Source organism: Aythya marila (assembly GCF_965140915.1).
Source record: "Aythya marila genome assembly, chromosome: 1".
In the NCBI taxonomy this organism is placed as follows: domain Eukaryota; kingdom Metazoa; phylum Chordata; class Aves; order Anseriformes; family Anatidae; genus Aythya; species Aythya marila.
This window is the reverse complement of record NC_139042.1, coordinates 144,263,608-144,276,215: the sequence shown is the minus strand read 5'-3', so window position 1 is coordinate 144,276,215 and position 12,608 is coordinate 144,263,608. Positions and strand designations below refer to the sequence as shown.

Here is a 12,608-nt window from a genome sequence, read left to right as displayed (position 1 = left end):
TTATTTATTTTTTACCTTCTTTCAAACTGTCTTCCCACTTAACACCACCCTGGTCCTTTCAGACAGTTTCGGCTCTGGCCAGTCCCAAATTTCCTCTCCTCCCACTCCTTGTCTGACATTGCTGCATTCCTTCCAACCAGCCAGTCTAAGCCCTGTGCTTTTCAACTTCCCAGCCACAGGTGCTACCACCAGCAAACTGTAGAGTTCCCATCTCCATTGGGCACATTTCTGTCTGCTTACTGTGGTTTTCTCTTGGCATTCGACTTACCAGTGCTTCCCTCTGCCTTCCTGCCCATCAATTACAAGTTGGCTTGGTGCCACCCCAAAGCAGCTGGTGGCTGCAGGGAAAGCCCCGTTGGGCTCCTGTAGTTCCAGGCTTTACCATATCCACTAAGGAGTGATTACATAGGAATAACACTAAAATTGAAGTTGCGCCTATTGTGCCTGTGCAGTCTCACCTTAAGCAACAATTGTGCGTTTAAAAATAAAAATAAATAGTCCTTTGCCCAAATATAAGTGAATTTTGTTAGACAAGCTATTTTCCTAATATGGTGCACGCCTCTCATTCAGACATCAGTATTTTGTAGAAAAGCTCTCCAGGCTTCTAACAAGCAAAACAGCGGACATTTCTCAGGACTATAGTAATACAGTTCTGGAATACTCTTCTGACTGAAGTTTTCCTAAAATATCAGCTTGGGTAGCCACCCACTATGGAAAATGTCAGCCCAAGCTGCTTGTTTGGCAGAAGCAATGAAAACCAAGGTCTTGTAAGGGAAGTGCTTAGGTGACATTAATAGATGTTGCTGCCAGCCCCACCTACAATTACATATTGCACTGGAATTCACAGTCCCTTGTTTTCCTTGTTCTGTTTCTTTGTGATCTTAAGCATCTCATGCAAGTGATTTTTGTCTTGCTCAACAATGAGCAAGTTGATTTTCGAAAATAACAGAAGATCTAGGGGCTGCTACATAGTGTGGAGCAGTTCCACTAAAGCAAAGGTCAGTGTGCTCAAAATGCAATTTTGGGAGGCTGTTTGCTCTGAAGGTCTATTTCTTCTACAAAGGTACATCTTTTTATCACCATAGCTCAGAAATTTCTAATTAACACTTCTCAGAATTATTCAGAGCGAGTTCTCACAACAAAGAACATAGTCTCTTCATAAGCTTTTAATGATTTTTATTTCAAGATATTTCTTTTCTCCCATTTTACTCTGAAACAATAATTATTCTGCTTTTCAAAACATTTCTCATGTTTGGTTGAAAATACTTGCTACATAAGTCAAAGGAAATTGAATAAAAACATATATTTGAGACCACATGTGTTGGGGGGAGGGTTGCCTTTTTTGTTTGTTTGTTTTGTTTTAAATTAATTTAAAACTGTTGTTTGTTTCAGTGCCAGAATTTAGGAAAGCTGACAACTGTTCAGATTGGTCATGACAACTCAGGGCTGCTAGCCAAGTGGCTGGTTGATTGTGTCATGGTCAGAAATGAAATAACAGGACACACATACAAGTAAGCAACAAGTTTTAATTGTCGTCATCTGAAATGTCTGCTGATTAATCTAGAAAAAGCAAGGTGTTCATCTCCTCAACTGGGCAAAACTACGATGGAGCAGTGCGGGTAGATTTGGGTACCAGATAGGGTTGGGTAGGTCTCCCCACCCCCGGATCTCTCATTTCAGAAGCTCTAGATTAAGCCAAAAAATCTGATAAATATTAAATGAGGCTTGAATGTAGGATTTTCTTTACATCTCTCTAAAACAGGACGGACAGTATGGATGCTTTTGAAGTGATTCAAATGTTTATGTCTAATAATTAAATCTCTTCATTCAAAGCAGCATGGTAAAATTGTGCACAAGTGAAGTCTTTAAACCCCGTGAGCTGGAATGACAGATTAGGGCAGATCTTTAGTTTTTTTTGCTTTTCTTGTTGTTTTGTTTTGTTTATAAAGCATTTGAATGTCATAAGTCATATAACAAATGTACAGAAACTTCAATTACAATTAAATAAAAGGTTACAATGATTACTTAATCCGTTGAGTACATACCTCCTGTATAGAAAAAATCTCCTAACTCATACTTGTTTTTTGCAAACCATCTGGCTAAGCAAACTTAATTCTTTTCCTGACTGTGGACTTTGAAAATTATAACTCAGAGAGGTGAGCTCCACAGCTCAGGGTTGGGCACAGAGTATGGAGAGAAGTGGGCAGACGTATACAAAAACTGGTAGTATGGACACGTGCACGAAGTTTATCAGGACTGAGGATGGGGTCAAAAGTATAGGAACAGCAGCTGGGGTTTGGATATGAGGAAAAGTCACAGCTTCAGTTGGGTGGAAACTCTGCATGAGGATGTAATTGTTGATCATCATAATATTTTTAAAGACTGGGTATCAGGTGTGGGTGCAATTGAAAAATAACCCCGCAGAAATCTACATGTGGCCAGTTAAATAAGCGTATAGCGCTTTCTGTTGTCCTGTGCTTTCATGCTAGCTTTGCATATTTTCCTTCTCCCTAAGGATGAAGGTGAATGTAGTTTTCTGCTTTGGTCTTTTGAGTTGCGGTGCAGTGGAGGCTGCCTGCTGAACTCTACATTGGGAAGAGTTTTTGGCTGCTACTTCCTGTCTGTTGGCAGTGTGTATGGGTGCTGACTCTAGCTTTGAGATGAAGCCAGCTGTGTGACTGACCTGTGCTTGTGCTGGGTGCCTGGCAGGTTTCCCTGCGGGCGATGGCTGGGAAAGGGCGTTGACGACGGCAGCTTGGAGCGAATACTTATTGGAGAGCTGGTGTCCTCCACGTCCGACGAAGAGCTGGGAAAGCAGTGCCGTACCCCGCCCCAGCAGAAGTCTCCTACCACAGCTCGGCGGCTGAGCATCACTTCTCTCACAGGAAAGAGCACCAGTAAGTCCTTTCCTTCATCCCCGGGGCTCTAGAGAAGGGGGCAGAGGCAGAAATAAAGCTTCTGTGAACAGGAGAGCTCCTTCTGAAGCAAGGCTTGGTGCAGAGGAACAGCCCCAAGCTTATGAGTTTTATCTGCCCCTGTTCCTGTGTCTGCAGCTCGCTCTGTGATGGTGAATGTTGCCTCTTTCAATGTCCCCATTTGCCAGTTGAGAGAGGATAACTTCTGTCCTTGGAGCATGGAGATACAGGATGGGGGAGGAGACAGCAGCAGAATTTACAGGAGCTGATGCTGCTCAGCTTCCTGGCCCTCTCTGCAGTCAGGGAGTAGACAGGCTTCTCAGGAGGGCAGTTCAGAGCTTGATGTGGGTGCTGAGACCTGCTTTCTGGAGGAGTCTGTCTCCAGAGGGAGCCACGGGGACATCAGATTCATGTCCCTCACATTAGCTGTTGTGAGTAAAGGCACCTGGCTACAACAGGGCACAGGGCTGTAAAGGCCGTGTGAGGCATTCTCCTCTCCTGCATACAGGTGAGCACAGAGTGGATCACATTCATAAATCTGTCTAACTCCGGTAAAATTAGAGGACATGACTGCTGAAATGTCAAGCAAGGAAACATTAGCCTCCAATAGAAAGGCAGCAATTTAAAATTGTCATGGGACCCCTGCAGCTCTTCACATATATGAGCCCGTATTAGCTGGAGGAGTGGCCACCAGAGCTACTTCCAGAGCATTTCCTTGGGTCTGAGAACACTAGGGCCCAAAAATCCATTTATGTGTTGAGCTACAGAAGACTCTGGTTTAGACCTGCCAAAGACTGGAGGTCATCAAGTGTTAAAATAATTCTGAGTTACTCTATGCTTCCAAAATAGCAATCGTAGGACAAGTTCATGGCTATATATATACATATACATATATATATGTATATGTGTATACACATATATATATGTATATGTATATATATAGCCATGTATATATATATATATGTATATGTGTATACATATATATATGTATATGTATATATATATATGTATGAAAAATTAGAAAGGACTAATAGAAGAATAATACAAATGTCTGGAAAATAATACAAAAAGTCTGGAAAATATCTGCTTACAATGAGCTTTTAAAAGTTCAATCTGTTTTAATCAGAAAATGAGTGAGGGACTAGATCACTTTCTTGTAGGTACCTGCATAGTAAGATGAAAAGGTAGCAGGTGGAAGCATGGCATGCTTCAGCAGCAGAAGTGTACAGCTAAACAGATTCAGAGCAGGAACAGGGCATACATTTTTAACACTGAAATGACTTTCGGAAGCATCTGTTTCCTCACAGTGTTACAATGACTAGACGTGGGCCTAGAACAGATACTTGTGGCTCAAAAATACCTTGTGGGTGCAAGTAAGGAATTCATGGGTGCAGGGTTTTCTGGCCTGAGTTGCACAGAAGCGAGTCAAACGACTTGTCTACAATCCTTCATTGTCTCTTCACCAGAGGGTTGCTGTACTCTGTGATGGGCAAGATGTGATTAACTCAAATAAAATATTTATCAAGCCAGCTCCTTGGGTTGTGCATTTTTAAGTAGGGCAATTTATTTGACTATTCCAGGATTGCTCGTCAGTTGCTTATAATTAAGGCTCACGTTTACTCAAGAGAAATGACTCCCTGAACTCTTCCCTGTTAAAGATACCGAATAATTCCTGTAGTTCAAGCTCTGTCATTGTGAGGATTTGATGAATGTTTTAAAGTTGGTATCTTCAGCTAGTGTGCTTTCTGCCATTTCACAGAGCCTAATGCAGGGCAGATCCAAGAGGGAATTGGAGAAGCCGTGAACAATATCGTGAAACATTTTCACAAGCCAGAGAAAGAGGTACTTCCTACTTACCTGCCTGGTGTCTGCAATGCATGTCAATATGTTTATAAACAGAAATGGAGTAGTGGAGACTGTTAACCTTTAGATTTGAAGCCTGGTGGCATATGAACAAGACAAGGTGTTCTTACAGACTCCCTGTTTCCCACAGAGAGGGAGCCTTACCATTCTGTTGTGTGGGGAGAACGGTCTGGTCGCGGCACTGGAGCAGGTCTTCCACCATGGGTTCAAATCCGCTCGCATTTTTCATAAGAACGTCTTCATCTGGGATTTCATAGGTAAGCTGGTGTGTGAATTGGAGGCCAAAGGAGAAGAAAGATGAGGGTGAAATGGCTACTTATGCACAGGCCTCGGATTCTTTTCAGCTAGTGTGTCATTTTTTTCCTCCCTTGCACCTGCTGCAGGTTGCTTAAAGTGAATGAGAAACAGGATGGAAGATGAGAAATATGGAACTCCACATAGAGTAGAATCTGTGCAGAATTTAAGAGCATTTCAAATTCTAGTCATGTATTTATAGATGAAGGTTCAAACAACTGTTTTCCTGCCCGGAAAGATGTAGAGTGGCAGCTGATGCTGGGAGGAAAGTAAGTAAAGGGCAGGGAGTGAAAGGGTTAGGTTTCCAGTTGTTTGAGGACTATCCTAAGCACTGCACTGGTTGGTCTTCTGGTGATGTATATTTGTAGGCAGTTGTTGCAGTAATTTAAGGCTTACTTCTTCCCTTAAAACATGTTCACAAGTTGAGATTCTTAGCCTTAAGTCTAAGTACTTACTCAGAAAATGTGAAAAATGAAAGCTGATGGTATCACTACAATGAAGCCATTGACAGACACTCCAGGGGGCTCCTTGATTTAGCTGTGTGCATTGTATATCAGCCTGTCTGCTGACCAGGCCCTGCAGCAGAGGGGGAGATCATCACCTACCTATTGTCTCCAGAGTAAGGAATCTACATACAAACTGTGCGATATCTCCTGCCAGGTTGTTTAAGGACTCCCTTTTGTAATTCTGAGTTACGCTGAAGCACTTCTGCTCACAAGGTTCCGACTGACTTTTCTCCCCACTACAGAGAAAGCTGTTGCCTATTTTGAAACCAGTGACCAGATTGGAGACAACGAGGAGGCCCTTTTGCTTCAGAGATCTTCATGCAAAACCTTCTGCCATTATGTGAATGCCATCAATACAGCTCCAAGGAACATTGGAAAGGATGGCAAATTCCAAATTCTGGTTTGCCTGGGGACAAGGTACCTACCTGCTCCTCATTACATGCCTTCTCTTGTGCTAGACATTTCACGCTGTTACTACCACCCTTATTTTTCCATTTTAAGACATCTCATACCTTCTATATCCAGCACCTCTGTTAGGCGGCCTTAATAGTAGACAAAAAATTGCAGCAAAGAAGCACTAATAATACATGGCTAGTGTCTAAACCTCTAAGAATGTTTTTAGCTTTTTTAATAGCTGTTAGCTTGACAGTCATATGTATGAAATCTGTCTTGAAGCTGTATCTTTGATGAAGTGCAGGCTTTGGGAACGCAGAGTTTCTTTACAAGAATTGGCACATTTCTAAATCCTCATTGAATCACTTTGCCTATGAAAAGGGGGTGTCTATTATAATTTTAGCAAAGCTGTTCTAGATGAATCTTTCTTTCCACACAGGCTGCCTCCTGTCTTGCACTTGTGGAGAGGAGAGGGACTCGGTTTATTTTAGGGGGGAGTTGGAAATAAATACCTGGATACACTGAAAACCAACTGGAAAAGCATCTGCTGTTGTGTTGTTGTGTTTTTTTTTCTGAGTTTTATTTTTCCTTTTCCTGATCTGAAAATGTTACTGAATTCTTTCAAAGCCAATTGTCCAGTTTTCCACGTATCTTTCTATTTGCATTCCTACAGTACAGACAGGTACTTACATTTTACTAATAAAGTGGACAGTTATTACACGGGAAGCTTTTACGAGGATTATTGTTACACAGGAAGCTTTTATGTGCCAACAACATGCATCACCCCAAAAAGAGACCGCATATTCTGGGTTCTGTTCTTGGATAAGAATTTCAGCTTGAGATCTGTTGTACTTAGTGCTACACTAACTCCTTTCACCCCTTTGCAGGGACCACTTGCTGCCTCAGTGGATCCCCTTACTGGCAGAGTGCCCGCCCATCACGAGGATGTACGAGGAGAACGCTCTCCTACGGGACCGCATGACTGTCAACTCCCTTATCCGAGTCCTACAGACATTGCAAGATTTCAACATCGTCCTAGAAGGATCTCTCATTAAAGGAGTGGATGTTTAGCATGGCTTTGCTGAGAACTTCATTATTCCTTTCCCGAGCAAGCAAACCACAATTGGAGACCTGTCAGGACTTGAACGCGACGGCAGCGCACCACTGCGAGGCAGAGCTGCCGGGAGAAGCGGGAGTGGGAAGCCCGGTTTGTGCCCCACTGGGACTGTCTTCTAAAGCTGCAGAGAGCTCAGATGCAGTATTGTAGTTTATTTGAAACAGAAATTTAGTATAAAATAGAGTATTTTCATGTGTCTAGATGTGTGTAAATATGCTATCTTCTTTAAGAAATTATATTACTCTAAGAAAATTTTCTTAGACTGAATGTTCTTGTTCTGACTGTGAGTAGCTGAAACCCAGGGGAAGGGCTGGGGGAGGGAAGGACCGAGGTGGGAAGGGACGCCGCTACTTGCTTGCAAGGAAGAAGCCAATCAACGTGTAAATACAGCGCAAACTCAGCAGGGCTTTTTTCAGGTATCGCAAACGAATACAGCAAATATCCTTATGTAGCCATTGTGATCGTCTCACTCTTGGAAATGTTGTACGTGTACGCTGTTTACCCTCCTGTACGTGGTCTCCCTTTGTTTTTTGTTTGTTCAGAGCCCCAGCCCTTTCCATGCACAGAAGTTGTCGTCTTTTTTTTTTTGACTTTTTTTTTTTTCCATAAAGTCTTTTGTGTCACTTCTGTTGACCTCCAGAAGGGGAGACAGGAGCTGAAATGCTTAAACACTGGAGAGGTGGGCTGCTGAGCCCCGGAGCCTGGGACCTGTTTGAGTGCTGCTGCTGTGGCCGGAGATGGGGAGCGATGGCTTGCTTGGTTTGCTCACTGTGTCCCTCACCTGTCTATAGTAGTTTGGTGATTCCCCTCACCCCCTGCCTGTTTGTGTTGTGGATTGCTTATTACTTCCCTCCTGCCCCCCATCGTTTTGAGGAATTTGGCTTGTACCAAATTCTTGCTGTACTTGAGAAGAATCATTGCTGTAGAGCCACAAACACCGACGTTGCTGTGCTACTGAACTATCTCAGCTGGTCTCGAATTGCTGTCAGGTCACTAGTCTTCCTTTATCCCGCAGAATGAGCATTCCGAGAAGTACAGGATCTCTGAGTTTTACTTTTCTTTTTAACTATCCAGGTACAAAAAAGGGAATGAAGCAAAAGGAGAAAAAAGCTGGTATTTTGAGGATCCTCCTACATTCTTTCCAGTTAAGGCGTTAGTAATACCGTCTGCGTGTATAGCTATGGGTCTTGAGGAACTGGGAGCAGCTGAAATCCTCTGTGCTCAAAATTTAACAAGATTACATTAAAATAGTCGTGTGGCTACCACGCAGCTAATACAGAGGGCATTTTCCTTTCTCGTAGATGGGAGTTGTAAGTGTCTGAGGGCATAGTAAACTTCATCTGTTTTCAGTTCTTGCAGGCTACTTTAAATACAGGTGTCTGCTCTAACATGTTCGTTCCCTTTGATCTCGGCCGTTTCGTCAGTGGATTTCTGTGGCTGTCTCACAGCGAGAGCCCTCAGCTGTGGCTTGGGAAGGGCCCCGCCTGGCACTGCGAGTGCACAGCACCCCGTGTGTCAGGAGAGGCTGCGGAACGACGGGCTGTGGCGTGCCAGGTCTCGGCATGGTGTGCACGTGGTGGAGGAGTGAGGGTGGAGAGAGGGAAAAGGAAAAGGAAAGAGAATGAAAATCAGGTTTGCTGTCTCGCTTGACCCCTGTCAAACTTCTCTACTTTCCTGTGGTCCTTCTGCTGTCCAGTTCTTGGAGCAGCGCTCATTTTGGTGTTGAAGTTTCACATCATATTCCTGGCCAGAAGAAAACTCTCCATGTGACTCCATTTCAGTGGAAGGGAGAGTGTTATGTTATAGAAGGGTGAGGGTAGCTTTTTGTTTGTTTGTTTTGTGGGTATTTTATTTTATTTTATTTTATTTTATTTTATTTTATTTTATTTTATTTTATTTTATTTTATTTTATTTTATTTTATCTTTAAGACGTTAAAGGAGTCAGGGAGTTGTTGATTTTAATGGGAGTTTCAGCTTTTAATAACTGTTCCTCCCTCCTGTGCTTGTACTTCCTTAAACTGACTAAACTCATCCCAAATACTGTAGGCAGCGTTGCTGTGACACTTCTGTGGGTGGTGAGTAACTAACATTAGGGCTGTGAATGGTGTCATGAGTTAGTACCCAGAGCCCACGGCTGTGTGACGTCTCTCTTACGTTTCCAGAATGGTGAAATTTGGGGTGTTGAGGTTTTCTGAGTGGCCAGACGAGCCTGCTTGAAGTCTGCAGAAGATGCATGATAACCCTTAAGCAGCAATTGAAAATGTTTCCCTGCTACTTAACTCTATCAACAAATTATACATTTAGCACCAGAAGCCATGTGGCAGCATTGTTTGGTAATGACTGCTTGGGCGATGTTTTGATTTCTATTACAACTCAGGCATTTTATGTCTAATAATTGCTCTACATAATTTTTTCACGCCCAGCCTAAGTGGCTTTCATTTTGCTGAAATAACAGTCTCTTTAGTCCCTGGATTTCATTGCAGCAGCATCTGCGTTCTTTAGCTGGATACTTCTCCAAGTTTGCTGCTGCACGGTTCGCAAAGCAGTATTCATGACTTCAGCAGTCACAGCATTCACCCAACACGGCACGGGTTAAGTGCGAGCAGGATAAAGTAGAAACATGGGCACCTCTAAAGGTCATCCATGGATGAATAAACCATGCACGCTGATGAGGGCAATAAGTACACGAAGTCTTTCTTAAGTTAAAATGAGTCAAAACCTGAGAAAATTGAAAATTCAAAACAGGGACTTCCCCTATTTCAAACTACATTAAGGAGCGTTTAGCACTTACCTTGGACACGATTTCACGTCAGCTTTTTTAGCAAGTGTTGACTTGTTTGTTTTTTGTCAGGTTTTGCATCAGATTAACAATAATACGATAAAAATGATGTATGTCTAATATTTCTGTGTAGGCAATAAAGCACCCCGAGATACATCTAAAGGGGCACAGCCGAGTGCCTCTGGTTCCTAGAAGACTAGGTATTTGACAACCTTGGGAGTACGGATCTTTATAGTGAATTTTTATTCTTTCATGTAAGTTTTTTTTTTTTCCCCGTAGAATACTTTTGTTTATTGGAAACTGTGAGGCTTTTTCTGTAAGGTTTACAGAAGTCATTCTGCCCACTCGAATGGTGAGAAACCCATCTAAGCTAACACAGTTTATACTTCAGTGTTAAAGCACCTTCATTGGTTGAGAAAGGGAATCTGGGGAAAGACCAAAGCTCCCTGGCATCTGCTCTTAAAAAAAACTATAGCCTACAATCCTACTCAGTACCTGTTTGCAAATGTCAGAGTTTGCCTCGTTCTGTTCCACTAGCATCCAGCACGGTGACTGGAAGGAGTCAGAGAACCCAACGCCTCGCTGTGTACAAAACCTGTATTTACAATTCTCGGAAGTGAATGCGATTCTGTTTAGTGCAAAATCTACTCACGTTTATTCTGGGTTGGCATGTGTAATTAGATATCATTGTTCAAAATTGTCTTTTTAGAATAGTTGTGTGAAGGTGTAGCTGAGAAAATTCCTTCTTTCAATCAAATGAAGGTGCGCATCTTCTGGGGAAGTATTTTGTGTTTCACTTGAAATGTACAAATGTGCCCTGTATAGCTTCAAATGACCCTTAAATGTCTCCATTAAGTATATTTTGTCTTTACATTATTACTAACTGAATAAGAACTGGATTATTTTCAAGACGACATTAGTAAAAGTATTGTTCTATCAAGCACTTTAACATACATATCACGAACTGACATGGGTTTTTCAGGTTTTGAAGTACATTGAAATACAGCTTTTCATGCTATGTCCTTTACAAATAAAACTGTGAGAATAACGGTTGGTGTTGCTTTCTCCTTGCAGGGGAACTGAAAGAGCTGAGTTACAAGCTGAGGGCTGGTCTGAACCTTTCCTCTCTGCGCCTGGGTTGCTCTGGTACTTGCAGGCAGGGTCAAGAAGCTGGAGTGAAACTCCTGCCCCCAGTCCTTGGGTTAGCATATTAGCATATACCGTGGTGAGAGATGCTGAGAGAGAAGAGGTTGATGGGGTGGGTGCTGCTGGTGAGATGCCCTGCTCCGTAATGAAAGGCTTTCTGAAGTTAGGCTGGATTTTCAGAAACTCCCCCTGCCCAGTGCCTCCCAGCCCTGACTGCTGGATTTGGCAAAAATAAGAGAATTTTTGGAAAATTGCTCAGCTGAAACGTGGTTACCTGCAGCTGTGTGTGCGCTGTGCGTGCATCAGGTGGGGAATGTTGGCTGACTCATTTTAACTCTTGGTTTTGAAAAAGCAAGCAATCTCAGGACTGAAAATCTCAGAGCCTGAGACGATATATGTAAAAAAAAAACTCAAATGCATCATTCAGCGATTCCACTGTTTATCAATAGCAGCTTACCAAAATTACAGGATCCCATCAATGTGAAGACAATCCATAGAGCTGCTTGTCAAGATTCAGTAGAAGGACCTAATACACTTCCTTGCTACGTGTGTTAGGCTTGTGTGTGAAAATCGGAGGTAGTGGGGTCTGACTTCTTAAAGGTAAAAGTAAATATTTGAAGTGCAGCATGAGTGAGCTTGTGAGGAGGAGGAGGAAGTGCAAACAGCTTCCTTCCTGCTCACTGCCCGTGGGGCGTCTGGGAGCACTGCAGTATTTTCTGCAAAGGGTAAGGGGAATAAAACCGTAAGAGAAAACTCGCGTGGATAGGAGTCAAAGCAGCTCACTGGTCTTGTCTGCTCCTTTCCAGCGCTTCAGGTAAGCTCACAGGGACAAATTGTGCTCAAGTTAGGAGCAAAGTCACTTCCCTGTCTGCCACCCCAGCAGCTCAGAGACCGAACTCCTGTCACTGCCGTCAGGGAGCACGGCATCGCTGGCATTTGTGTTTTCCCTTCAGCTCCTCCGTCAGATGCATCGTTATAAGGTGGTTTGAGCTCAGCGCAGGATGTGAAGGGACTGGGAAAAATTTCTGTGCAGGCCTGCCGTGCAGTGCCTGCTTAAAGTAAAGTCTCTGCCTGAGCCACCGTGGAGCTGATTTGTCACTGGCAAGAGGCTCTGCAGGGAGGGTTGACGCTTTAATGGGCCCATCTGTATTCTCCACAGGCCTTGCAGGGCATCTCAGCTCCTCGGAAAATCTTCTGTCAGAAGGTGATGTGACCAATCAAACGATTTTATTATTTAACCAAGAACACATTTGTATCAAAGGGAGGGGAAAAAGAAGAAAAGGCAGCCCCCTACCTCCCCAATATCCACAGTATATTTTTCCAAACATCATTGCTGTAAAGCCCCTCATTGCTGAGTAATCAAATGGCGACCTTGGTATCATTCAATAATTGATTCAGTGGGATCCACACATGTAAAATAATTGCGGTTTATGTCAGAGAAGCTCAAGTATTCACACCATTTACTCTCATATAAGTAATCAAGCCATCTGTAAGATAGTGTTCCTCCTGTTCCAGCACTAGATTCTCCCCTGCACCCATAGCCAGCTGATACAAGCCTAACCTAAAATTAAACTCCTCCCTCAGTAGCAGCCAGA

The 12,608-nt window shown here is 43.1% G+C and overlaps 1 protein-coding gene across 6 annotated transcripts in view; it reads left to right on the top strand.

The window, feature by feature from the left end:
- DENND5B (DENN domain containing 5B) overlaps positions 1-10,909 on the top strand; it is a 110,006-nt gene extending 99,097 nt beyond the window's left edge. For all 6 annotated transcript variants that reach the window (XM_082765649.1, XM_082765652.1, XM_082765650.1 and 3 more), the window contains 6 exons: positions 1,393-1,511; positions 2,710-2,897; positions 4,675-4,757; positions 4,909-5,035; positions 5,821-5,995; positions 6,859-10,909. In XM_082765649.1, the coding sequence (XP_082621775.1) occupies positions 1,393-1,511; positions 2,710-2,897; positions 4,675-4,757; positions 4,909-5,035; positions 5,821-5,995; positions 6,859-7,042 (876 nt within the window). In that variant the 3' untranslated portion in view covers positions 7,043-10,909. The remainder of the gene's footprint in view (positions 1-1,392; positions 1,512-2,709; positions 2,898-4,674; positions 4,758-4,908; positions 5,036-5,820; positions 5,996-6,858) is intronic.
- Positions 10,910-12,608: the final 1,699 nt, after the last annotated feature.